The 26388-nt window shown below is 37.8% G+C and overlaps 1 protein-coding gene across 10 annotated transcripts in view; it reads right to left on the bottom strand.

The window, feature by feature from the left end:
* Positions 1–26388, bottom strand: part of CFAP92 (cilia and flagella associated protein 92 (putative)) — a 52536-nt gene that overhangs the window by 2881 nt on the left and 23267 nt on the right. For 3 of the 10 annotated variants that reach the window (XR_005930927.1, XM_041118611.1, XM_041118613.1), the window contains exons 6-16: positions 25000–25084; positions 19814–19977; positions 17627–17725; positions 16605–16789; positions 14098–14987; positions 12910–13104; positions 9490–9787; positions 7541–7705; positions 6534–6746; positions 3801–3939; positions 2597–2784 (exon numbers count right to left, since the gene is read on the bottom strand). Coding sequence is in view for 9 of the 10 variants with exons in the window: in XM_041118611.1 (XP_040974545.1) it covers positions 2597–2784; positions 3801–3939; positions 6534–6746; positions 7541–7705; positions 9490–9787; positions 12910–13104; positions 14098–14987; positions 16605–16789; positions 17627–17725; positions 19814–19977; positions 25000–25084 (2621 nt within the window). In the remaining variant the exon portion in view is untranslated. Of the gene's footprint in view, positions 1–671; positions 762–2596; positions 2785–3800; positions 3940–6533; positions 6747–7540; positions 7706–8361; positions 8429–9489; positions 9788–12909; positions 13105–14097; positions 14988–16604; positions 16790–17626; positions 17726–19813; positions 19978–24999; positions 25085–26031; positions 26332–26388 lie in introns of those variants that run through there. The other 7 variants (XM_041118615.1, XM_041118617.1, XM_041118616.1 and 4 more) reach the window with 7 other exon arrangements.

Below are 26388 nucleotides of genomic sequence, written 5' to 3' on the forward strand. Positions count from 1 at the left end.
TTAAGAAAAGCGCGATTATGTGCAACCTTTGTGCTTCAAAACCTTTAAGATACAAATCACAAGCTGATTCCTAGTGTTAAGTGAAAAAAAACCAAAACCAAAACCAAGCAACCAAATAAAATAAAATAAAAAAAAAAAAAAAAAAAAACCTACACAACTGTCAGGTTAGTCAGTAAAGCTAAAGCTCCAGCTTGAAAGTGTCCACACAGATGTCATACAGCCCTCAGGGGGTTTGCTTGCCTAACAAGCGAGTAGAAATATTGAGCAGAAATTGTCCCAGTAATCAAACAGCTGCACCAGACAAGATCTGAGAGAATAAATCTACTCAGAAGCATGATTTGAACGTGAGAAGTGAGCATACCTAAAAGCAGGTGATCAGATTACACTCACAGAAGGCTAAATAAAGCACATGGTTTGAGAGAGAGTGTCCAATATTTGAAGCAGGTACAGGAAGCCTGCATAATGAAAATTTTTTTTAAAAAGTCCATATTTGCTTTTATAGCAAAAAGTGAATCCTGTTAGAGATACAAAGCCTGCACCTAGGAATAGGCACTATGCACAGACAGACAGACTAGCTTGTGTCAGTTAGTTATCCGATGGGAGGGAGGTACATGGCTGGACCCCGGTGCACCGGGATGAACAACAAAACCTTGGGAAGGGCGTCGGAGCACCCGAGGGCTAGTCCCAGCGATCCCTCGGTGTTCCAGCAACGCTCAGACCTGCACGGATGGTAACGACCTTTCATCAGAGAGCCAGGAATCCTAGTCAGGAAGACAGGGAGGGGAATTACACTGCTTGTATAGTAGGGAGGAAAAGCTGCAGCACGCACTTAGCAACCAGCTCTAAGCTGCTACAGCAAAGATTTAAAAGAAAAAAAAAAAAATCAGGTGAAGAAGGCAGTGATCTAAAAGAGACAAATCGGCAGAGAACACAATAGCATAAGAATGTGCAAATAGAAGGCAATGGCACTAAACTATCTAGTGGAGCTGAGATACTGTGCTCACCTTTCTGAAGACAAACTTACATAAAAATAATCAGAAAGTAAATGATGTTGTGATAATGTGACACTGCATGTTTAGCTTTAATATATCCAGCATGGTTAAATTCTATGTTCCTTCAGCAAGCCACATCATCCAGCAAGGACGTTCTCTTTCTTTTTCTGTCAGAATTAAAACACTGTACTGGAAAAGGAGGCTAGTTTAGAAATTATTAAAAGCAAGAACTAAAAATATATCAGGAGGGTTTTGTTGTTGTTTGGTTTTGGGGTTTTTTTTTAATCTTTCTTCCAAAGCAGACCCATGGAACTTAATGCACATAACATCCTTTGTAAAAGATTGTCTTTTTTGCAAAAGAGTAACCAATTTAGTGAGGCAAGACAGAAATGTCTTCCCATCAGCTATAGTTGGAAGGCTTGAAAAATGTGCTCAAGAAACTGGGGATTTGACAGAGTCAAGTCTTAGTGCCATAATTAGAATGATGTCATTAAGTGCAAGATAGATATAAGTTAAGTTATCTAATAAGCAAATAGCATATTTATATGCAATCTAGCAAAAAGGGAATTATAGGAAACAGGCAAAGAGTCGAAGATGAACAAGTTTCACAGTTTGAACAACCAAATCAAAGCAGAAGGCCAAGCACAGAGAGCACAAAGGGATACGCAGTTCAAAGCCTGACGCTGTAAACTGAGGAGGCCAGGCAGCTTGCTGCTGAGTGTCCATTTAATACAAGGACTGGCACTCAGAATATCGAAAAAAAAAAAGGGGGAGGGAGGCACGATGGCAGCAGTGAGTTGGCCTCAAAGGTTTAACTCTGCTTTTGTTACCAACATTCTCGTAGTTCCTGTGTTTGCTTTTCTAGAGCATTTGTAGCGAACAGCAAGCTTCAGTCCCTTTGATCAAAATCAGCTTTAAAAGCATGCTCAGGGTTTGGGTCAGTCATTTAGATGCAAGCCCTGACTATGATTCAGCCAACAAAAGAACAGTTAGGTGCAGGCCACCCATACAGCTTTTCATATTAATGAGCACAAATCCTTTAGTCTTGCAGACTGGGGTGTCTGTGGGGGATTTTTTGCACCACCAGGCTGAAGTGCAACACTCAGGACGTCTATACAGAACTATGGTAATCAAGAGAACACATGGCGAGACATTTGGCATCTAGTCTATAGAAGTGCCTCGACCCCTACATTTCATTAGGGGACATTACAATTTCTTTTAGAGCTGCTAAGCCAGCTGGCCAAAAATTGTTCTTCTTTTCTCACCCACTGCACACTGACAGGCAAGGTAGTTAATTGAACAGAAATTCTCCCCCTTCCTCCACTACCTCTGAGCATCAAAGCAAAGAACTAAAAAAAAAAAAAAAAAAAAAAAAAAAAAAAAAAATCATTTTGTGCCTGGGCTGATATATATTTTTCTAAGAGCTTTGTAAGATTGAGTCAACCAGTACTATCAACGCCAATTTTAACAAAAATTTTTACTTCCAAAAGTACTGTGCTAAATTAAGAGTGTCACATGTTATCTGCCTTCCACAAAGTGCAGGACAGCTGTTGTTGTGCAAAGGTAGGTGCCAGGGTCAGTACCCAAAGACAGGTACCCTTTACCTTCAAAATTGGTCCTGCCTTCCTGAGTGAGAATTTTGGAGGTACACGGAGCTTCTGTAGCTGAAACCTGGCTCTCGGCCCACACGTGGATAACTCAGCTGCTGAGGAGCGCCGGTGAGCTTTCAGCTTGGTAACATCAAACGTAGTTTGCAGAATCCGAGTAGCATCTTCACAAGGCTGACAACAGACTGTAGAAGAAAAACCAGGCAATGGAAACCAGTTAGATGGAAAAGATATGTTGTGGCTGTTTGAACTAAAAAAGGTAGGCTAAAAGCCTCTGTTGCAAAGAACACCCTTTCTCACAAGGATTCCACTAAAAGAAATGATACAGTTGTTAGAATAATGGCTAGTGCCCACAGCAAAGACAATTCACTGTCCTGTAGGCTCCATAAAACACACATGAATGTGGAATTAATCCTGACTGCTTCCAAAAGCATTTCTCTGTAGGAAGCACTTGAGAACTGCACTAAGCAAGTGTTTTGCAAGTTACAGGGTAACAGGCAGCAGAAAAGTTGCCGAAGATGAAAGATTCTAGCAACCACAATAAATCTATTCTTTTCTGCTTGTAAATATTCCAGTGAATCTCAGTTGGTTCTGGGCAAAAAGAAACACATGGCAAACTTTTCAAAATACTGTTTTATAATGAAATAAAACTTTGTCTATTACTGTTTGTGGGAGAACGTGAGGTTGTACACTGACCACCTCACCAAGGCACACTACAGGCTGCTGTGACAGTGTGCAGATTTAACTGGCTCATCTCAGGCCCCCTCTGGACCAATTATCTGGTATTGGTTGCAGTCTGTGAGGGACATTTTGTCCGGCTTTGGTAACCAAAACTGATTGTCATCAATCTGTATAAAGGAAGATCTGTATAAAGGAAGATCAGGAAGCCAACAAAGCTAGCTTTACAGAATAAGCCAAGAAGGATCTATACCTCCCTGTAATATTTTACTATAGGCAAAGGAACTGAGGCTAAGAAGTTGGGTAAATGGAGGGGTAAAATTGGAGTATGGCCAAGGTCTTACATCTTAGGATGCTTCATTTGTTAGAGTACGAACAGTTTTGCTGTAAGTGGATCTCATTGCTAAACACCTTTACATTCAAACTCCCTTCCTCGATGGCAGAACTGAACGAGCTTCAGGACCATATGTCAGAGCTTTAAGTTAAAAGCTTTGTGATTAGTTAATTTCAACAGATCCATTACCAGTCTGTGGGGCTTTTGTCATGAAGAGCTCAGGTGGCTTCTTGTAAAGATCAAAATCAAGGTGCCGTTTGTCCCAGCTCCATCTGTCTCGTGACAGCACTGGCTCCATGTTAGCATGCAGAGCATTCTCCTGCCATTTCTAAATGAAAATTGAATCCCTTTAAGAAGCTAGGCCAAAATCACCAGGGAGGAATTACATAAAATAAGTTAGCCAGATTCTTGGGTAGCAATCTAACAACTACCACAATAGGAACTTACCAAAGTCCAGACTTCACTACACAGGACCATTTCTCTCTGTAAGTAGCTTTTCAATCTGTTGTGTTTGATACACATGAATAATAACAAAAATCCATTTTGTGAGCAAGCTGCTGATACTCTAGTACTGAGCTGTTATCTAACATGCAGGCACTTAGAGTATACTTGAGAAATACCTGGCAGGGGATTCAATTTCATCTTTATGTCACATTTCTCTGCAGCGGTATAAAGGATCTGATGCACTTTCCTGTATTTAATACACAGCTACTAAAATCGCAAGTGAATGTGGACCATCCCTCTCATCCATGTGATTCCGTATCAATATCCTCCTCTGCACAATGAGACTGTAAGAGGACAGACCCAGTCCAAAACCTAGCTAGTTATTTATCTTTTCCCAACAGTAAGAAGTAGGCTGGCTGTACAGAACTGTCAGAACAACGAGAGCTATACATCATCTCAAGGAGGATATTAAAGCACAGTGCTTTTAGAAAGCAGAAGCTGTCCTAGTGCTTCTAAAAATACAATCATTAAACTACTGGGGCCAAGAGCCCAGGTGTCCCAAGGAACCAGGTGAGAGAAGAAGCATGTGCACTGGAATTGTGGCAGGAATATTCATCATCACAATTGCAAAATAGAGTTCAACTTTTTGTGGTCCTCTGACTACCCACTGCTGAAATACCAGTTAGAGTTTTTCAGACAAACCTATCCTTCCTAGGCTACAAGTTAACTCCCATTGTCTGTTGTTAGCCCTGTACTTTCACTGTTTTACCTAAAACCGTGCCATTAAAGGATAGCTGATTCACTGCTGAAACTGTACGGAGATACTTTAGGAAATCAGAAGAACTCCAAGAAACTTTTTGCCTCCCAAGGGATGGTGTTACAGAAGATAGCCAAATTCTGTGTTTGAGAAGAAAACCAGAATGGTTGAAGAGGCAATGTATCAGAACCAGACTGCTTCAGAATGAGATCCTAATCGTTTTTTGCTTTTGTTCCACCTTTCAGGTAACATGAATGGTAAGTTCAGAATCAATCTATCTATCTATCTCATCTCCACTGTCCAATATAATGCTGGTCTTGCCCGTGAGGTCCCTGCTTGAGCAGAAGGAGCCTCCTTCCTCTTTTCTCTCAGCTCCATGGCTAGCACTGATGCTACACACCTATTGGTACTGCCAGGTTACACTTAGTGTCATTCAGGGTAAGATGTCAGCTCTCTTCCCCTCTCTCATCCCACCAGTAGGTGCCAATGGTCAATACAACATACTGATCAACTGCTACACCCACACCGAATATCACCGTCCCCCATTTATTTCAGTTCAGTAACTCTAGTGTCAGTCATCAGCTGCTGCAGTGTAAGCCAGCTACTCCTTTTGCAGCTTGTCAGTTTTTGATCGTGTACTGCCTAGTTCCCCTCCTCATCTTTGTCTCTTCAGCAAAAGGCACCAGCTATTATACTGTACTGGCTGGCTTCGGTTACTCTCGGTCAGTGAATCTTCTCTGCTCCTTCATGAGAAGATACATTCTCCAGCACGATGGATCAGAAAAAAGCACTTTGTTTTCACTAACCATTTCACTTCAGCTATACTCTAACCTTTTTGAGAAACTACTTTAATTTGTATGAAAAAAAAGATAAATAAAGCCTGAAAATTAAATGAACATGTACACATTCTTGCAAGATACAATAACAAGTCTCCAAGAATTCAGCTTGTTCCACTCTGTGTTGTGACTGTGTTCAATTAATTTGGTAGAATTTACTGATCCTGCACAAAACCCCCCTGTTCTATTAGCTTTATTTCCTCACCTTGCCAATTCTAACGCAAATTTTCTTCCTAATGGCAGACTATGTGTGCTTGAGTATGCACAATGCTGAAGACTGTTCAAAACATGGAATTGTAAACTAGTCAATTTGATGACCCAGTAAAGTGGCAGAAAACTAGAAGCTAAATAGTAAAGAACAGGAGAAGGGAGAGAGGACACAGGGCAGGAAGAAACTGATAGAGAACACAGTGGTGGAGAACAAACACCCCATAAAACTGTATACAAACCATAAATAAAAGGTGGAGGAAAAATAAGCAGTGACGGAATTTGGAAACATGAAGGAAGGCCACAACTAGATTGGTAAATCATGAAGAACAGCCTAGAACCACCCAGAATGCAATATTATGATTTTTCTGACACTAGACCCCACCTGTAAATGTAAAATAAAGCACTCTATAGTCCATCAATACCTGTTAGTACCCAGTTAATATTGTCAAATGGGTTTTCTGTATGTGTTCAGGGTAGAATTTGTGTATCCAAATTGTCACCTGGATAAGCTAGGTGCTGATGTACCCAAATTGCAAATACGGGTGTCACCCTCAAAAGAGCTGCCTAGACTGTACCCCTCAAAAAAGACTTCCATATGTTAAAGCAGCCTGCCTCTTTCAAGTCTCCTAAAATGCTTGAGTTCACTTGGGACTGTTCATTTAAGTTTTCTGTTACCTCACTTAACTCCTCCAGACGTGCCTCATCAGGCATCTGAGGGTGCAGGTTGCTTTCAATGCTGCTCTTAAATCCAGGAAATACAAATCCATCTGGTGACAGCCACATACTCTTGGATTTTGCAGAGAATTCCTTACAGGCAGCAACCACATCCACTGGGTCAAACGTGGCTGACAGATACTCATAAGAATAAGTGAATCCGTTCTTTGGTTCCTACAAAAAAAAGATTTGTTGTTGTTGTTGTTGTTAATGTGAATTCCCCTTTGCTGGAAAAGGAGTCCATAAGGTACAGAACCAGTATCATATCTTTCCTCAAGACTGCAAGTAATCATAGATCAAAATTATACAAAATATGTATCATTAAATATTTTTTAAAGTTTTTAAATTTCATTCTATTATGATCCAATGATGGATTTAATGACAATTGGTATAATGGGATCTCTGTAAAATAATTACAGAAAGAAATATCTTTAATATTATTTGCGCAAAAAGGGAACTGTAGTTCATACTGTGTTCATGGTACATCATGAACAGTTTTCACAGAGCTACAGTAATTTCCACTAGCTGATAAGAAAATAGCATTTGTTATTAAGATTCGAGCCACCTATTCCAACAAAAGCAGATAAATGTGATTTTCAAATATGCTCTTAAATGTGTTCTTCAAATCACTTAATACCGCATACACCGACGCTGCAATTCCTCAAATTCTCCCACTTATAAATGTGTGGGACGGAGAACTAGAAGTGAACACCTAAGTTATCAAAGTCTGCTCTCAAATTGACAGCCCAAGTCACGGAGATGAGACAACTTGACTATAACGAATGGCATTAAGAGCAGAATTTTACACAGCAACAAAGAATACCTCAGACTGAGATCCTTTTGGATCCCAACTTCCCTTCCTATGCACTAACATGGGAGTTACTAGTGTGAAACTATCTAATTAATATCTCTTTTTTAAGCACTACATAGAGCAAGCCAAGATGTTCCAGTTATGTGTCTCAATTTACCTTTGCCATTTCCTGGCGAAGATGCTTCTTTGCAAGTTCTGCAGAATTCAGGCTCTGAGAGCTGTAGTTAAAGACAGATTTGCCATCAACAGGAGAAATCCTGAAAGCTTCAAACTTTGGCTTTTTCATCTTTCCTTTGAGTTGGCCTACAGCACCGATGTTAGCCTGCAAACAGAGATTACATTTGAGTTCTGTCTGAATTGGGAATTCAGAGTGTTACGAAAAAATTATAAACAATCAAATTATTCTGTAAACATAAAACCAACTTCAACAAAACAAAAAACCCTAAAAAAAAATCTACATATAGATTTATTACATAACAGCTCTTTGTTAATAAAATACTTCACAAAAAGACTCTATTAAAAAAAAAGAGCACCACTTCACCCTCGCATAGGATATTCTGCAAGACTAATTGCAGCAGACTGGAGGCAAGCACTCACCAGAGAATGACTTCTACTTACAGATCTAATAGTTGTTCTGGAGAGCTGATGCTCGTCATCTTCAAATGAAATAAGATTAGTTCTTTCATTTTTATGATTCCATTAACACCCCAGCAAATACAGTGACATGGGAAACACCATTCATTAGAACCCTTCAAATTTCTCTACTGACACAGTATAATTAAACCCTAATACCTATTCATTGACTTTAAAACATCATTCTACTGTGTTTACAGTAATTATGGCTTTGAATTCAGACTCTGCCATAATAGGCAATTACAGCAAGCGAGTAAAATTGCATTTTGGATGTCACTTCCCTGTGACATCCACTTCCCCCCCCCCCTTTTTTTTTTAATCAAAAAGCCTGAAAGGTTACCTTACCTACTATTTAAAAAGAATTTCGTATTTTCTTTTCTAGAGAGGACTTCCCAGATCCTCTATTATCCTCCTGATTCAAGAGCATGTATAAAACAAAACGTGGTTAAAACACGTACACTGGGAAAACTGCTAACTTTATACAAGTAACAAAATAACTCTACACTTAATCTGTAGAGAATGATTAGGCCCAAGAGCTCTGCTGCTCTCATCCTCCTATGATATTATGAATGCAAGTACCAGGAACAATTACTTAACGATTGTCTCCTTTTCTAGCCTTATGTAATACTCCTTTATCAACAGACTAAGACTGAAAAAGGAACTACTTAGGAGTTAAATTTCTTCCAGTATCTCCAAGACAGTACCCTTATACAGGAACACAGACTTCCACATATCAGGCAAAACCTCTTTGTATTAAAATATATACAGGAAAAAACATTCAGAACTATTCTTCACAAACCACAGGATGGCTAGAGTCCTCAGCTAAGCAATATACTCCAAAATCCAATTCAGACTCCCAGGAAACATGCGGGATACCCCTTCTTTGATGTCTATATTAACAGGAAAGGGTTTAGTTTCAATGCATTTTCTCTGAGGCAACAGAAGGGGCAGGTGGGCACTGGTAACAAGCGAGCAGAGGTTCTAAAGTTCTTCACCATTTCCTTAAAGCTCAGCTCAGCATTGTCTGCAACTGCTTATTTTATTTAGTTAAGAATAAATGCCATCATGGTTGCCCAAAGGCAAGAAGGTCTTTCACACGGCAAGAGAAGAAAGCACAATTTTCACATGAGCTTAGTCGGCTTGGCCCCCTGCAAGCATCTGAAGCATGGATGACATGCTAAAGCACAATGGGGGAGCTATGGAGAAGAAAGAGACAAAGAAAACTAGGAACCAAACCCAAAAAGAAATTACAAGTCCTTTAATCTGTTTCCTTACCACTCACACAGTGTCTCCTCCTTGCAAAATAAAATTACCCTGCACTTTTTTATCATGTTTCTACAATACCTACAAACACCCTACCAAAAGTTTTTAAGTTTAATGAGTTATTGTTTCAGGAGATGAAGGAGGTGTCGATTAAGGATATGAAGTTTTGCAACTGTGAGGCTTGCCTCTCGCATATTGCAAACTACTCACCACAATAAGGTTTCTCTCAAAAGACATTTTGTCTGCTATTTCTTTCTTCCGCTGCACATACACTTCATTGTAGTTATCTACTGAAGAATATACTGCCTGTTTCACTCTGCTAACTTTTCCTGGTACTGTACAATCATCAGAGGAAAATGAGAGTAAAGGAGGTTTCTGAGTGAAGAGATCCTCATCAGTTAAGGGAACTCCATACTCGTGACTCAAGACTGTGATCATCTCTGCTGAGGGCAGCAGATCCCCATGAATTACATCCCTCAATCTCTTACTGTGACAAAGGTAATTGAGCCTACAAATAGACATCAACATTTTATTAGTTTACAAAAACTTTACTGCAATCAAATCATTACAGTTAATATTACTGTGGAAAAACTATACAACCTTCTTGAAACATCTATTTATTAAGAAGTTCAGGTCAGTTCACATATGCTGGCATTTAGCAGCAATAAAGAAGTTTAGCAGTTTAATAAACCTACTAGGAATATTCTAGGAATGTTGCTGGCACTAGATTTAGCTGCAAGTTAATGATTAGTTGCTGAATTTCTCTAGCCTCGGGCTGGAAAGGCAATAAAGCAAACTCCCTTCATGCACACTGGTTCTAGTGTGTGACCCATATTTATGTTGAACGTCCACTAAAATCCATCCTGCATTACCTCTATTTTACATCTTGTTCTGATCAACTTTCATTCTATATGCCATTCATGACAACGCTTGTCTCACATGCGATTTCTGTTTATTCACTAAATTTGGCCTGAAAAGACTAGTGTCAACACAAAACCAGTTCTAAATACATGACAGCTACTGAGCACTATACACACACTTCATAACTATGCACTTAATTCCATTCTCAGCCTCCCTGGCTCAGACCATAGCAGAGGCCATGAAATAAAGTGACTCACCTGATAGCCAAACATAGTATTATGATTCCTTGCCAAAAGTGGAAATTTGTTAATCATTTATCACATAGCTATTCTTTATTTGAGCAGAGTAACTTTACAAAGTACTGTAAAAGAATTCAATTGTAAAATTACTACAACATTATTTTCTTACCATTACTTCTGAACAATACATGCGACTGATAACTTTAATTTCAAAGCTGCATCAGCATTAATGACACAAATAGAGTTTGCATTGGTATGTTAAAAAATTACATTGGACATTGTGCATATAGATCACATGCATTAGTTTTCCTACAGTTAAAATTACTTTCCTTGCTAATTCTAGCAGAAGGAAATGTATCAAGAAGCAGCAGTTTCTGTTGTGCACACATGAAACCACTGACTGACTACAGCCAACCACAAACTGAAAAAAAACAGGAGTTCTGCAAGTTAGATACTGCTCTTGAACACAGTTCACAGTCTGTATACGCCAGTGAAGAATTTATTTGTATTTCTCTGAATAATTACAGCCACAGCAGAATAAGGGTATGGCAAAAAGGACTAACACCCAAAGCCTGGCAGACATGATTCACCAATCTGTGATGGTGGGTTGCTGAAAAGAGCTGGTGTCTAGAAGGACATTGTCTCAGCCACAAAAGATGCTTTTACTGAGGTTCTCTGTAATTTTATAGCAATGAGTACTATGAAGTATAGTAATCATTCCTGCAGCTTCACTTCTCTCTAGTGGAAAAATAACCCCTGCATTTCAAATTATCCCAGCCATCCCAAAACCTTCACTTTCACTGCAGGAACCTGAGCTGCAGCTATCTAGCAAGTTGTGTACAGCAGCTAACCTGCTGATTTAATTTTCTCTTTTTTTAGACAGGACATACTACAGTAAAATTTCACAAGAAAATTAACTACCAAGCATCTAAAATATGCAGTATTATGTTATTTTCTACCTCAAATATTGCCAGCACATAGGTTAAGGAAGAAAGGTACTTACCAACCATCATCAAAGAAAAAAAAATAAAAAGGGACTTTTAAGGACATCACAGTGATGGCCACCAGTCACCTTCATATTGTATTCTTTTCCTCACCATCTCACAGAATAAACATGAAACAAATTACAGATATGTGAAGAGGTACCCAAGTTACATGCAGATCATTAGAATGAATATACTTCAGAACTTGAAGTGTAAAGGCCTGGCTCTTCATTAGCTTAATGAAGTTAAGTTTCATAAGTTGTCAGCAAATAAACAGTTCTTGCACTTGAATAGGTCAGCCAACAAGGGGAAACAGATAGGTATACTAAACCAGCCTGCTAGATTAGAGGTGTACTGCATTCATTTTTCAGCAACTGCCTTGACATATACAAAATAAAACTTGTAGTAGACAGGTAATCCATACATAATACTGAATATGTTTTACCAAAAAGCAAGCATGTGGGAGGGCAAGGGGTAAGGCTGCTATGAGATTGCGTGTATATTATTGCACATTAACAAGATTTTTTAATGAAATCAGACTGATGTCTAGGAGACATTCACTCTTTCTTGTCTCAGGACTAAATGTTCCCATTCATTTCAAATAAGCTTTGCAGGATTTCAGTTCAGAAGTTGATCTAAACAAGCCAGTATATTTCTAGCAAGAAAGAAAGTAATCACAGTACATCTCTGCTTTCTAAACCCAAGTTGCTCATACCAAAGATGGATGGTACCTTTTTCCACCTCTCAACAGATGTGTCTTAATTTACAAATAAACAAACAAAAAAAAACCACACATAGAAATCTTTTCATAGATTAGTAAAATAGATAGATAGAAATGTATGCACATAAGACTTCACCCACTTTCTTTTTCTTTAAGCCATCTCACAAGGTGTAATATCAAAGATGCTTTAAGGCAAACAGCTGTGAATACCTGCATGCTGACAAAGTGAGCAACCTGGCAGAGATCCAGCAATAACTCATGCAGCAAAACCCCCAAACAAAAAGCCAGGAACAGGAAACATATTCTCCTGACTCTCACAGAACTCTTCCTTTCCCTAGTTACTGTAGGAAAACAGTTCTTAGAATTCCCCACTTAGTTTAAGGGACTTTCTGGCTCTACCAAGTCCTATTTGGCCTCCTCCATTACTCCATCCTACACCACCTCTATGAGAACAGAGCAGAGAAGTAAATCCTTCCCAGCTGATGCTTCTGACACTGAAATTTTCTCTTTCTTCTATTTGTATTATATTCAGATATTTTCTTATATACTATCCTACTGATATACCTCTCTTTTTTACAAATTATTAACTCCTGCCCAAACTAAAAGTGGGCTCACCAATACCACTATGTCAGCAGTTAGAAAACCATGCTCTTCTGTCTTACCACACCTGATCTAAAATCTGAATTACCCATCGGGCCCACAGACTGCTTTCATCAGGGAAAAGATATCCAAGAGTATTATTTTTTGTATTAACTATTCACTCTATTTCATTTCACTAACTATTTCATTTCCTAATTTCTTGACTATGAATCTGGACGAGTCATACCTGGACAGGGCTTGGAAACATGCCCAAGGAACCATACCTCTGACATAAAGCAGAGGCTCTTTTGTTATAGTGAAGAGGGGCTGACAGAGGCGGAAATGATAAAAGATAGCTTCCAGGTCTGTATACCGGCGCTGATGGAAAGACAGTTGTGAGTTATACAGTATCTCCAGTTGTCCGTCTTCATGTCTGTAAGTTCTGTAACAAAGTACCCCAATCACAAGGTTAAAACAATCAGGCCCTATCTCAGGTTTCCTCAGTTCTGCAGCACAATTACTCTCTCTAATGAAACTGCTCCGCTTTTGTCCTTTAGATGGAACCTCTTACGGCCTTCTCTTCACATGAACTGTTCTGAAAAAATTATTTTGGACAAAATTACAAAGCAAATATCAAAACTCTCACAACATAACTGAGTTGCATATGTTTTCTTTTTAAGCCACATGGCAAACATCTGAAAGGAAGCTCACCTCAGTTCCACCAGTGTTGTGCCCTTTAACACCCTTATTACCGCTACAAAAGCATTATATAAATATTTCTACTACAAATACCAGAATTGATACTGCAGCAATAAAACAAAGCTTCAATTTAGGTTACAGGTGAGCACTGACAAGAGACAACCTTTCATGCAATAAATAACTACAGTAACTGCAATGAAGTGCCTTGCATTTAAAAAAAAAAAAAAAAACAACAAACCACCACAGGAAAGCTTTAAAAACATGCTACAGTGCTGGAAAAAATATAAATTATTTTTTAGGCATGAAATTTGAGTGAGACATTCTCTTTGAATTTGTCACATTTTCCCCTAAACTCAAAAGAAGAAACAGCTTGAAGTCCAGCTTCCTCATAGTGACTATTTTGTTTTAGATCCCATTAAGTATTTTTGTTGTTACTCAGAATTGGCAGATTATAGTGCTGTTTCCACAAACCAAGTAGCAGCTTAACAAAAAAAAGTACATGCTGCCATCCTTTAAACTTTACATGGATGACCTGTGGTGTCACATGATAAAGATGAGAAGATTATGCCTCAAGTGAAGCAGCCACTGGGACTCTCATCCACTAAAACCTCACAGAAAGCATCAACTATGTAGTTGCCCATATATCTTTGTATAGAAAGGGATGGGGGAGGTATAAATCAAATTAAAACCTCTGAATCTAAGGAAATAACTGATGAAAAATGGCAAAATCTCCTACCTTTCAAAGTGTCTATCCCATAGTCTCCTGATTGCTTTGTCTTTTAATCCCTCCAAGACAAGGACATGAGTTGCTCCATCCAATAAGTGAAAACCAGTAACAATATCCAACTCAGAAACTTTCTCAAGTGTGGTTTTCAGTTTTAATGCAACAAGAGCCATTCCGATTAAGTGTACAGGATAGCAGTCCAGCTGGAGGGCTTTAGCATTGATTTCTGTAATTTCTTCCACCAAATCATGTAATAAAGATGAATTATTGTAGTCAAAAATGTAGATTATACAACTGTATGGGCAATCTGTGACTTGAGCATCAGCAATTTCTGCATGCATTGCCAACGGCACAGCTATTTCCACTCTTACTTTCAAAAGTGAGTCTGATTCCAGATAATGTCCCATAGGTAGCAGGGAAGAACTACTCACTGATCCTGTTCTCTTCTTTTTTTCATCCTGCTCACTGAAAGCAGCTGCATTTGGAGCTGAGCAGCTACGAATGGGAGCACTGATAGCCAAGTACTTTCTACCCAACAATAAATCAGTTAGACTGACTTTAGCTACCCCATGTGGATGCCACACTTTGTTCTTTGTAAAAGAATTACAGATTGTGGATTTGCAAGCAAGGAAGCTCACCTTACCCACTTTTTCATCTGCATCATCTTCCCCAAACAAACAGGGCTTTTTTGTGTTGTTTTCCATGTTTCTATCCCGGTCATGAACTTCAATCTCCAAAGGTGGACCTCTAAGACACCTCTGTAATTCCCCAGGTTTCATCGTCCCTGTTAGAAGTACATTAACATCCTTAAAGTAGACGTGAGTTCCATGGACTTGTCCATGAGTTTGATGAGGTGGAAAGTTATGAAATTTGTATTTGCAGTAGGTGGGAACACACAATCTCTAAAGAACAAAAAGATGAGGAGAAAGAGATATTTGCAGCGTTAACCTTTTTCCTTTTTATTTTTAACCCCACAGAACAATCAGCTTTTCTAGTAAAGAAGGTATGGGGGATGTACTTTGTAACACAAACTATGGTCTTCCAAGGCAGCAGAGGCCATTCTACATGTCTGGATCCTGCGTGTTGGGAATATACTGTCCCCTTCATTTGCCTGTCCTCAACTTTGTTGACTTTCCAAATGTGTCTGAAAAACTCTCATTGTTTCTAGATCATTAAAGGAGCATGCTGGGGACTGCAATGGCTCCTAGATCTTTTTTGTTTCTCCTTATGCATTCATCTGTAGGATTCGAGGCCTAAAATAAATGCCTATAGCTAGAAGTTATGAAATTCAACAAGTATCCAGAGATACTGTAGGGAATGGAGATACTGTAGGGAATGGACTGTATGATCTTCATTATTAGCCATTTGTTTACAAATCTGGGGAAGCAAACAGGGGGATTCATTCCACAATACTTGTTGCGGTTCCTCCATGTTAGCATCCATTAGTATTACGGCAGCCTGCATGGAGTGGAGGCTACCTGTCAAGGACTATCCTGACAACTGCAAATCTGAAACAGTTCATTATTTCATACAGTATTCCACCTGGCAAGGGAAACAAAGTCAAAACTTCTGTGGTCACTCTGCAAATCGCATTAGAAACTACAGAGTGGGTTTTTTCTCCATTATTTATTACGTTGCGCAGTTACTGACATCTTCCCTGTTTCTCTTCGTAAATGCTAAGCCAGTTCGCCTAGCCTGTCATAAGCCCTGCAGTGTAGAACTCCACCACAGAACTGTATGCACCATTATAAAGTTCCTGACATAATATTATTAAACTATTTTCATAAAAACAATAACAAAACATCCTACTAATGTGAACCAGATCTTTCATATACTATTCCCTTATAATTCCACCTCAGACAGGGATCAACAAAATAGCTCCTGAAATCAAAGGTCTTTGACTTTAAATTTCATTTTCACATCAACAATATAAAATGCTCAGAAAAGAGCCTTTTTAAAATAACATTTCTTTAAGCCTAAAAATGCAACCATTTGACAAAAGAACATATTTTCTAACTCATCTCTCAAAATTTACAAATATAAGACCAAAAACTTTATATTGTCACCAATATAGAACTTCTTTCGTGCACAGCATTTTTTAAGGTGTGAAACATTTGCTATTTTTTTAAGTGAAATGGTATTTTTAACACAGGAATAGAAGTTGTCCTAACAAGCAAGACAACACGCACTGACCTGTCAGCGAATTGTTTCAAACAATATAGCACTGCAACTGAACTAGATCTCTGGTTTACTCAAGATCCACTGCTCAGAAATCAAAATAGGATAACTATATATAAATTATTGCCCTTGGAAAACACAAGGATTGCTGTTTTGCTGCCAGTGCCTATGATATGTAGGCACTAATCTGGCCACATGTTTTTCAGGAAACATGTTAGTCATATTCTCCAATTTTGCTACTAATAAGGAAAGTTATCTTTAAAACCATGCCCATATTTTAAGCAAAGCTACTTGAGCGTAACAAGGAAATTCCTTCAGAAAGAAGTAGCGGTATGTGTTACCTGCAGCACTTCTATTGGTACAGGTGTGTTTGGGAGGCAGGTAGCTGAATTAATCCTTATAATCAGTGGATTTAATTCATGTCTTTGTCTTTCAGACAGAAGAGGTGTTTCCACAGTGAAAGTCATGTAAGCATCTAAAATTTTAGCATTATTTTCTGCCAGACGACTGATCACTGACTTTTCTCCTTTTTAAATATAGAAAATTAAATATTGTTACAGAAGCAATCCCATCAAGGCACCCATATTTGATGCAATTAATTACAAACCTCCACTGAATTTGTATTAAAATAGAAGTGTTGTTTTAACTGCTTCAAATATTATTTATCTTCTACAGTAGGAAGAAAATACTCTTCAAAGCAGTATCAGAACCCCCACTTGGGCTAACTGCTGAAAGCGCACACAAGTTTATTTCTTTTTAAAGCTGCAAATATACAGTTCACATAAACACAAAAATTAAAGCAGTCCAGAAACTCTTCATCAAAATTAAACTCTGTTAAAGGCAAACAAGCACCTTTAAACAAACTGGCAGCTTTGGCACATCCATACACTCGGCAGCTGAGTTCCATGCTGCATAATGTATGCCTATTTTTGTCTGCGTGCACAAAACAAAGGGGAGTTTTAACTCACTACACACAAAAATAGGACAACTTATATTAATAATGAATGTTAATCTAGTCACAGTCAGAAAACCACAGAAATAACGCACTCTACTCTGACCAATATCCCACTTTCAACACCTTCTAAATCAAACAGGATACAAGAGCTTAGATGTACGTACAGGGCAGAAGTATTTTTGACATCCTGCCCTTCAGAGCACACAGACCTCTGAACACGTTCAGTCTCCCCCAGATCTAAACCAAATCCCAAATCTTTCTTAACCAGACAGTTTTTACCCAGAATGTGAAATTCCCTAGGGATCTTTCAAGCCAGTTTCCACCAGGCAGACCCACCAGCACAGACACTTCAGAGGAGGAGACATGGAGTACGCCTAGCGTGTCACTCCCTCCCTAACAGAATAATACCTGAGAGGAGAGGCATGACATCTAACTGCAGTGAAGCAATGCCATATTTCTCTGCCATAGTAGTATCAATGTTTCTTTTAGGACCAGAACCTCTTCTACCTGTTGATGGAAGGGAGGCAGGGTTGGACTGAGTAGGAAGGAGGAGACATTTTCTTGCAATTAATCAAAGAAATAATTTTAAATTTACTGCAGTAGGTGGCATAATTCAGTATCGTCCTTAGAAAAAGACATTGATTATACACTTTGACACCAACTTAGGCTAGTATTTCAATATGCTCAATTTTCCATTGCACAGTCCACTACACTACATATGGAATCCCTACTTTACAAGAAAGTTAAATTTGCAACAGCAACCACTGGAATTACCAACATTAAATTTATCTTTGCCACCTTACTATTCTTTCCTTGCATACATGCATTATGACACATATACAGTACTCTTTGTGATATGCATTCTATTGTTTCCAGAAACCGGTATTTTGTAACTTCACAGCTACAAAACAGGAATATTGTCATTCCTTTACCTCACGAGGATACCATGAAAATAAACTCCTTCATCTTTGTCATTTTCTTAGAGGCTAAGTAATTATTCCCAAATTCCTTTTGCCCAGATCCAGTCTTTATCCAACTAGTAAAAGCACAGTCAGTCCTAGCCTCAAGTGTATAAATCCTAGCTTCAGATGCTTTGTCCCATCAGTTAACCAAGCAAGGACAGAATTTCAGCACAAGTAGTTTAAGTTTGACAAATTGTAGCAAGTGAACACAGCAACTTAAAAGAACTGCAAAAATATTAATGCTGCTGGTCCTGATTTATTATTATTCCCATAATAAAAGGAATGGCAGAATGTTTTAAGGACAAATTTAACAGTCAAATGGAAGGATAGAGAGGTGTGCAACATATTACTAAGCTTTATCTTTTAATAACAACAGTAATGTGACATGACATATTAGCAGTACCAAAATTACACTGCAGAAAAAAAACAGTCCACTCTGAACAAAAGCAAAATGATAACATAGAGAACTCCCTACAAAGTGCGTAATTGTTTATCGAAAGCTTGTAAATGAAAGTTCCAACTGCCTTAATTTTGAAGAAATAGCGTATGGAAGTTTGAGAGAGAATGATGACATAAGTCACGGGTCTTCAGAGTCACGGGAAAGAAAGACCAAACCAGAGCCACAGGGTAAAGGGAGCAGATGTGGTTGAGGGTTAAGCTCTTCAAACACACCTCCTGCTGCAACCTGAGCTGCCCACCACCGCACACAGGAGGGCTCCAAAACGCCTGCCCCATTCTGCATTAGTGTTTTCTTTACTACTCTTCAAAAGGTCTGTCCATAAAAGCAGGAGCACCAAACTCTGCCACAGTGGACAGCAACAGGAAACAGTTGTCAAGTAAAGATTCGGTTGATGCTATTGGTGCATTCACTTATTTTGACAGAATGGTACTACAACTGAATGTTATCATTCATGCCTGGTGATGCTTATTGATAAGCAAATGTACTTTGTATAATGTGTACTGGGGGCAATGCGTACTGCAACCCTGCAATGCCGTGCTAGTTTTTGCCCAGACAAGCATGCTATTTAACGCGGGCGAGTTAATATATGCTCTAATGTCCATTATCACAGCGGTTATCATCTCCTTCCATCTTTCACAGGGCCTTCGTCAATTGTAAGCTACAGATGAGAGAGCAAAATATCACTCAGTGGGGCTGTGGTTTTTCATTTAACATAATGAACTAGCACCAGAAATAAAAATGGGCCGTAAACTACAGATCAAAACCTGCCCTCTAGTAGGAAAAGCAATGCAAGTGATACGAAACAACAGCTTGATAGTTTTGCAGTTGGAATAGTTGTTTTAGCTCCAACATTACTCTTTAACTGTTTTACAAATTTCATCACTGCACACCCAAGTCCCCTGCAAATATCCATCACTTCACCCCTGGAACACCCCAAGTGGTAGAAAAGGACCATCATCATCCCTGTTTCACACTACAAGCTAAGGAAACTGAAAAAGAAAGTTTTATTAGCTGCTGAAGAAACACAGAAAGCTCACAGCAGAGATGAGACTAAAGCACAGGTCCAATAACTCTTTTTTTGTTTTAACCTTGAATTCTTTAAAAAAAAAGAAGATAAACAGAATTCCATATCTACCTTTTCAAATCTAGTCCATAGTTCCATCCAGAACTTACCATTTGTGGTAGCTGTTTCGTCTGCTCCATATGTCACATTTCCCACATTATCATTTGTTTTCTTAGTTTTTTTTGAAGTTGAATTAACTGGAGGACCAGCAACTGCTTTCTGCTTCAGAAGTTGGGCCTTATCCAGAAATCTGTTTTTTGCAAATATCACGCTTCTGAAAATATTAAAAGGATCTGAAGTTATTTAAGAAATATGAAAAATAAATCCCTGCCATGCTAATGATTCTTTTTGGGGACAATTTTTTGGGGAAAAAAAAATTTTGGGGGGAAAAAAAAATTCAAGTCTAAAAGAGCTCAATTGCCAGAATATAAACGTAAAGGATATCAACAGGATACATGGTCCTTCTCTTTTGAGTAAGAGACCAAGTTAAGTACCTGAAGACACGCATGAAGTAAAACATCTTGTACTACATACTATAATACCTTACTTGCAGATTTTTCTGTACATCTGCTTTGCTTTTTGAGGAAAGAGAAATATGTCTGTTCTGTAACTGCTGACATTTCGTATACCCTGTTACACAATTACAGATAGACCAGAAATCTAGAATTAATACAGTTTTCCTCTATTATAGGAGGAACTGCATTCTTAGGGGGGAAATGCAGCTAGGAATGCTGTCACTTACATTTCAGCATTAACAAGCTTCCCAAACTTTGTAATATCAGCCACTGCTGTAAATCGTTCTTCACAAGACATCACGCATTTTATTCCCTAAAGTACATATATTTCTTACAAATTTGATATATTATTGCTGCTGAAAAACTAATATTAATCAGAAACAGCAGAAAAGGCTGTTTAACAGAGATGAATCTCACCACATTTTAAATCTCCCAATTAAGTGATTTTGTTGTCCCTCTCTTCAGATCACTGTTATATATCGTACCTGGAGGGCGGTAGTACAAGACATACTGCAGCAAAATTGTTTTATCTGTGAAGAACGCATTCAGCCCTAAAGATTCCTCACAATGGGGTGACAGAATTGGTGGTAGAATTTTATATGCAGTTCAAGGAAATACAATGTCTGTCCAAGAAATTTTTACATCAGTAGTCACAAAAACTGGTCACTGTTTTACTTAGCTTTATAGGCGTGATTTATAATAATAGCAGTTTGAAAATATTTTGAAAACATTTGATGATGTTTTGAGAGGTACAATGTTTAATAATGAAATAACTATAGTGCGATATATATGGACAGATGCATGCAGTCTACTCTTGTACACACATATTATGACATTCATTTATTTTTTTAAGACTTTAATCTAACAAACATTTTATTGCTAATAACATAGACTACAAGAACTCCATGTCATCTAGTCATCTCTGAGTGCGACTAGCATTATATGCTTGGGACACAAAGTCCAACTCTCCCTGACTAGTGCCCCCACAGCTTCTCACAGTGATTGCTTTAAGGCTTTCTGGTGCTGATTATTGTCTCCAGATTATCATATTCAATCTATAGCATTTTCTCTCAGATTTATTAATACGTGCAACATCTTCCTTTTATCCTTGGCATTAAATCTTTCAAACATCCTTTCTTCCTCCTCCTCCCAGGGATTTTAATCTCAGAGGTCCAAGTTCTGCAGCTGCTTCACAAACATTATTTTAATTCAGACAGGCATCCATGCAGTGAGCAACGAATCAAGACTGTGGCTGTGAAGCTTGAAGTAATGTATGTTTACAGCACTAAAAATAATAATTCATTACCCAGATTAAGCCAAGCATTTCCCAAATAACTCTACCTATCCTCAGAGATGTTTCAGAAAGGATCGTAGTAATAGCTGGAGTGGGGAAAGAGAAGGTTGGTTGTGTGGTTTTGCAGCACTAAAAGTGATCAACTTTAAAAATACAGCTTTCTGAGATCTTTGTATTCCTATGAAAACACAGTCAAAATTGTTAATATATGTAATGTTAACTAAGTAGTGAATGACAGACTGTCATAATTGCTTTGGGAACAAAAAAATCTAAATAGTTTACATGTGGTTTTATAAGTAAACCATCATGCTAAGAAAAAAACCAGACCTGCTAAAACTAAAAACAATAAGGCTGTTTCATTTGCCTCAATTAAAAATAAATAAATAAATAAATCACTGCAAAGAGTCAGAGACCCCAGAGACCATCACTATATATAGGAACCTCCAGGTGTTAGGAATAAATGAAGGAAACTGTAGTGTGGAGTTCATAGGGGTAACATGGAATTTATTGGTGGATTTGTTGGAAACCTCCCCACTGCAGACTGAAAAAGCATAGAGGATATCAGACCATATGTGGGCATTTCCAGCAGTATTAAGAATTTTTCTGGAACCAATCCGAGAGAAGCAACGCAGCATACAATTATTGTGACTATCATATTTCCTGGCTGTAGACTTTTGACACAAAATGAGGGAAGAAGGAAGCTGATTCCTTAGAAAAACAAAGATGCTTTTCCAGGTGTGCAAAGGAGCAGCAAAACTTTGCCAATAAAATTGGTAAAATATAATCTCCTGAATCTCAGATTTGCTTTTAGAGTAAACATGTAGGCTGCTTGTCAGGTAACTCACTAGTCCTCCAAAAGGAATGATCATGATAATAGTTCTTTCAACATGAAGCTAGAAAGAAACATCACCACAGTCACAAATCGGGCAGAACGAGAATGTTCAGGTATATGAAAGAGCAACAGTGATGTACGTAAGGATATAATATTCATTCATTTTATCCTGTTTGAGCTTCACTTTGAAGAGGTAAATTTTTCCAGACGAACTAATATCCTGACAAAGACTCTTACATAGCTCTTGTGTCATTAGACTGTAGTACCTCTCAACATGTTTCCAGTAATGATTTTGGAGGGGTTTAGAAAACTATTAGACTATTTCTACCCCAAAATTATTTCTATTCCAATTAATCTGTACTGAAAGTTAAGTTTGCACAAAGACTAGACACATGCTCTTAATTTTTCAAAATACTGATCTCATTTGTTCATGTTTCACCAGAATGTTGTTACTGACATGACAGCATAAATGCATGCAAGGGAACTGCAACAGCATAAGGAGCTACACTTTCAGACTTAAACTGGACAAATACCCTTCAAATATCCCGATACTTCAGATGCTTACAAAATGCAGAGCAAGTCCAAAGTAAGGTAATGCCCTGGGGTTCTACATTAAATCTTACACAAGATGGACACCCATTTTTGAGCAGAAAGGACATGTTCATGGGACACAAAGCAGAAACAATTTACACTCTGAGTTACACAGCAAGATTTCACCAATGCTATTTTTGGAGTAAAAACCCTACTTAGTTTCAAAAACACCAACTCACATTTGCACTGAGTATCTCCTCCCATAAGCCATTAACAAATAAAATCCCATTCTAAAGGTTGTTTTTTCATTTCTATTATCACAAACAGATATGTAAGATACAAACACACTAGCCCAACTGATTCTAGCAGTTACGAGGCTTCAGAGGGCCCCATTTTATTTTATCGTGCAATCACATGGTATTTACTTTCATATTCAAAAATACAATGCAGAAGGAAATAGCTCAGATAGCAAAGGCTATAGAACAGGAAGTGTCCATTTAATCTACAAACCAGGAACTGAAGCCTGTTAAAAAAAGGACAGGCAGCAAACCAAGAATTATGCAGGACGATGTAACAAGATATTGATTAAAAATCAAGATTCTCTGAAATCTTAAATACAGCACCTTTGTTAAAGAAGCATTCAGTCTCCAGCAGCTAAGAAGAATACAGGCGAGGAACTTAAAAGCAAGGTGGCTAGATTTTCTAGATATTGAGAGATATTTTTTTTTTAAAGACGGTTTTGCACTTAAATGAAAACTATCTGAAATAAACTAAAAATTTTGCTTCCATGTGCAATTCAACATTCTGGCCGATTTTCTTCATCGCTACAAATGCATGTTTTCTTTCTGCAACACAAAACCCATACCATTTGAACTGCAAGACTCACTTACAGATGCACTCATCAGAAATAGTACTGTTGTCACAACATACAAAATACTCAGAAATATTGCTCTGCAAAGCTGAGTTCATAAATTTGTGCTGAAGGCATTAACAGTCCTTTCATTGACTTCACTATCTTTTGAGCACAGTAACAATCTGCCTAAATCTTCTTCAGGAGAAATTCTTAAACTTACATAACGGCATAAAATGAGAAAGCACATCTTAGAATACAGGAGTGGATTCATTATCTTGTGCTAACACCACTTAATTTTGTAGAAACAAAATGGGAAATTCAAGAAAGTAATTTAAAAGTTTATATTTTTTTAGATGACATTCTGGATGATGTATTTGAGATGTACCCTATTCATGATTCATTTCAAGTGCAAAGTTTTCCATTATGTATAATATCCAAGAAAATATGATTATTTTTAAAGTTATAGTTTCTCAAGTCTTGAACCCTCTAATCTTTTCTACAATTTTAGAGAGTTACACGCTACTTGTTAGAAATTTACCACTGAAAACTATTAAAACAAATGACTTATTAAACCAAAAGAGTGAATAACTGTTCCTAAAAGCAGAACAGAACAAATAGGAAACTATGCTACTACAGCAGGATAAACTCAGGATTACCTTAATTGCTTTAGAAAATTACCTCATGGTAATTTGAGCCAACACAAATTCATAGTTATAGAGTTGAGCCGTTGAGCTCACAAGCCAGCAAAGCCTGCTCTGCTAGCAACTGTTATTGCTGACACTACCTTCAACCTTTCAAAAAGAATGAGGTACCCTGAAGAACACCACTCCTCGTTTTTGCCACTTCCTAACACTTTCAAGTTGAGCAACTAGCAGTAAAATAACTCCTAGCTCCTCCTCCATCTAGTCTCACCGACACTATCTTATCCCACAAATTATCTCAAGTCAAAAGGTACAAGTGAACAAAAGAAAACACATGCACAAACAAGTAAGGTGAGCAAAGTTTCTTATTTTATGTAATTATTTCATAAACAGCTACCTTACCCCAAATAGACTATTAACAAGCTTGATGTATTAAAGGGGATCTTGATGCTTTTGCTCCTTTCCTATAACCAGTAGACATGGGTGCAAAAAGCAGTAGTTAACCACTTGCGAAACCACAGTATAATTATAAAACGTTAAAAAAAACCATATATACTGGAAAACAATTACATATCTTCAACTGTATTTTTAACACATGAACATTTCCCAATGCAAGTGCAACATTCTTACCTCACTGTACATAAGTCATCTGTCCTTGATGGATATGGCAAACCACAATTAGATGTTGCTAGTCCATTCAGATAAGTTTCCTCTGCTAAATTAAAACAGGTTTTACATTTGTTATTAAGTATTTCTATGTTTTGATAACTCCGATAAGACTGACAAAATGAACCTGTAAAGCTCTAGGAAAACGTGGTGAGAAGTCTTATGCAAGCTGTATTTGTAACTCAAAACCACAATCCATTTAATTTTTGTCTCAGAGTCAAGGATGAGTTTGAATAAGCCTAAAACATGTAAAATAAAATATTTTTGGAGGGACTTTGAGAGATCATGCAGAGAAACTAAAATATTATGAAGTCATACTTTATTTCCTAGAAAAATAAGTTCCATGGTAATTATCATGCTGCAATTTAAAACAGAACTAGGAATTAACAAGTAATTAAAATGAGGTGAGAATATCCAAATAATATTTCGCTAGCACTGAATGTCCTATGTGTACTTCAGTAGGTACTGACATCAATAACATACCTTAATGCATGAAAGACTGCATACATAAGAAATAATACATTACTTTTGCTTATTTATTTTAATAAACTGTTCCAATTGCTGTTCTAGTGAATACTCATAAAAAAAAATAATGTTACCAGTGTCCGGATCTCTTGCACAATGTGTAGAAATGTCCAAATATTCAGTCAACGTTTTATATATGCCAAAAGTATGGTATACTACACCTGTCTTTAAATGTAATTTAATTACAGAAAAACACTCTGCAGTCACAGATTTCAGTGTTAGCTACTCAACACTTAGCCTCACAATGCATCGGCCCTAATTACAGTGAGATGTAGGTCTTAATTACAGTGAGATCACAGCAAATCAACATTGTATGAATGGCAAGGAGAATTTGCACTTGAATAGCTGAGCATGTTCCAGACAATAAAGAACAAAATTTGCCATTATCTGGAAGTAAGCAAAGGTGGAGCAATGCAATATTAGGTTTTTACCCAGCTATAAACAGGATACTAAGAAAGTATAACAAATTACCTGTTTTACAGAGCACAAGTCCTGGGACACCCAATAGTGCACAGGGTTTTTCAAAGTCAATGAAAAGAAACATAAAGAGATCTTCAGGACATTCCTTTCTTCCTTAACACAGAATGGGTTAGCATTTTTCCATTTATCTGAACGGGAAGCCGTGTTCCTGTCCTTTATCTCTTTGAACACACTTTCTACCTTTGCAGACTTCAATACTTGGTCCATCGATCATCCCTGGGCCCATCACTAGATGGCACTGCTACCAAAACACAGATGCATTCTGCCAGCCTAATTACGCCAGGAATTAACGTGCTCCTATTTCGATGGTGCATGCCATTAATCATTAAAAAAAACCAAAAAAATTTT

The sequence above is a fragment of the Aquila chrysaetos genome, chromosome 20, assembly GCF_900496995.4.
Source record: "Aquila chrysaetos chrysaetos chromosome 20, bAquChr1.4, whole genome shotgun sequence".
Classification (NCBI taxonomy): domain Eukaryota; kingdom Metazoa; phylum Chordata; class Aves; order Accipitriformes; family Accipitridae; genus Aquila; species Aquila chrysaetos.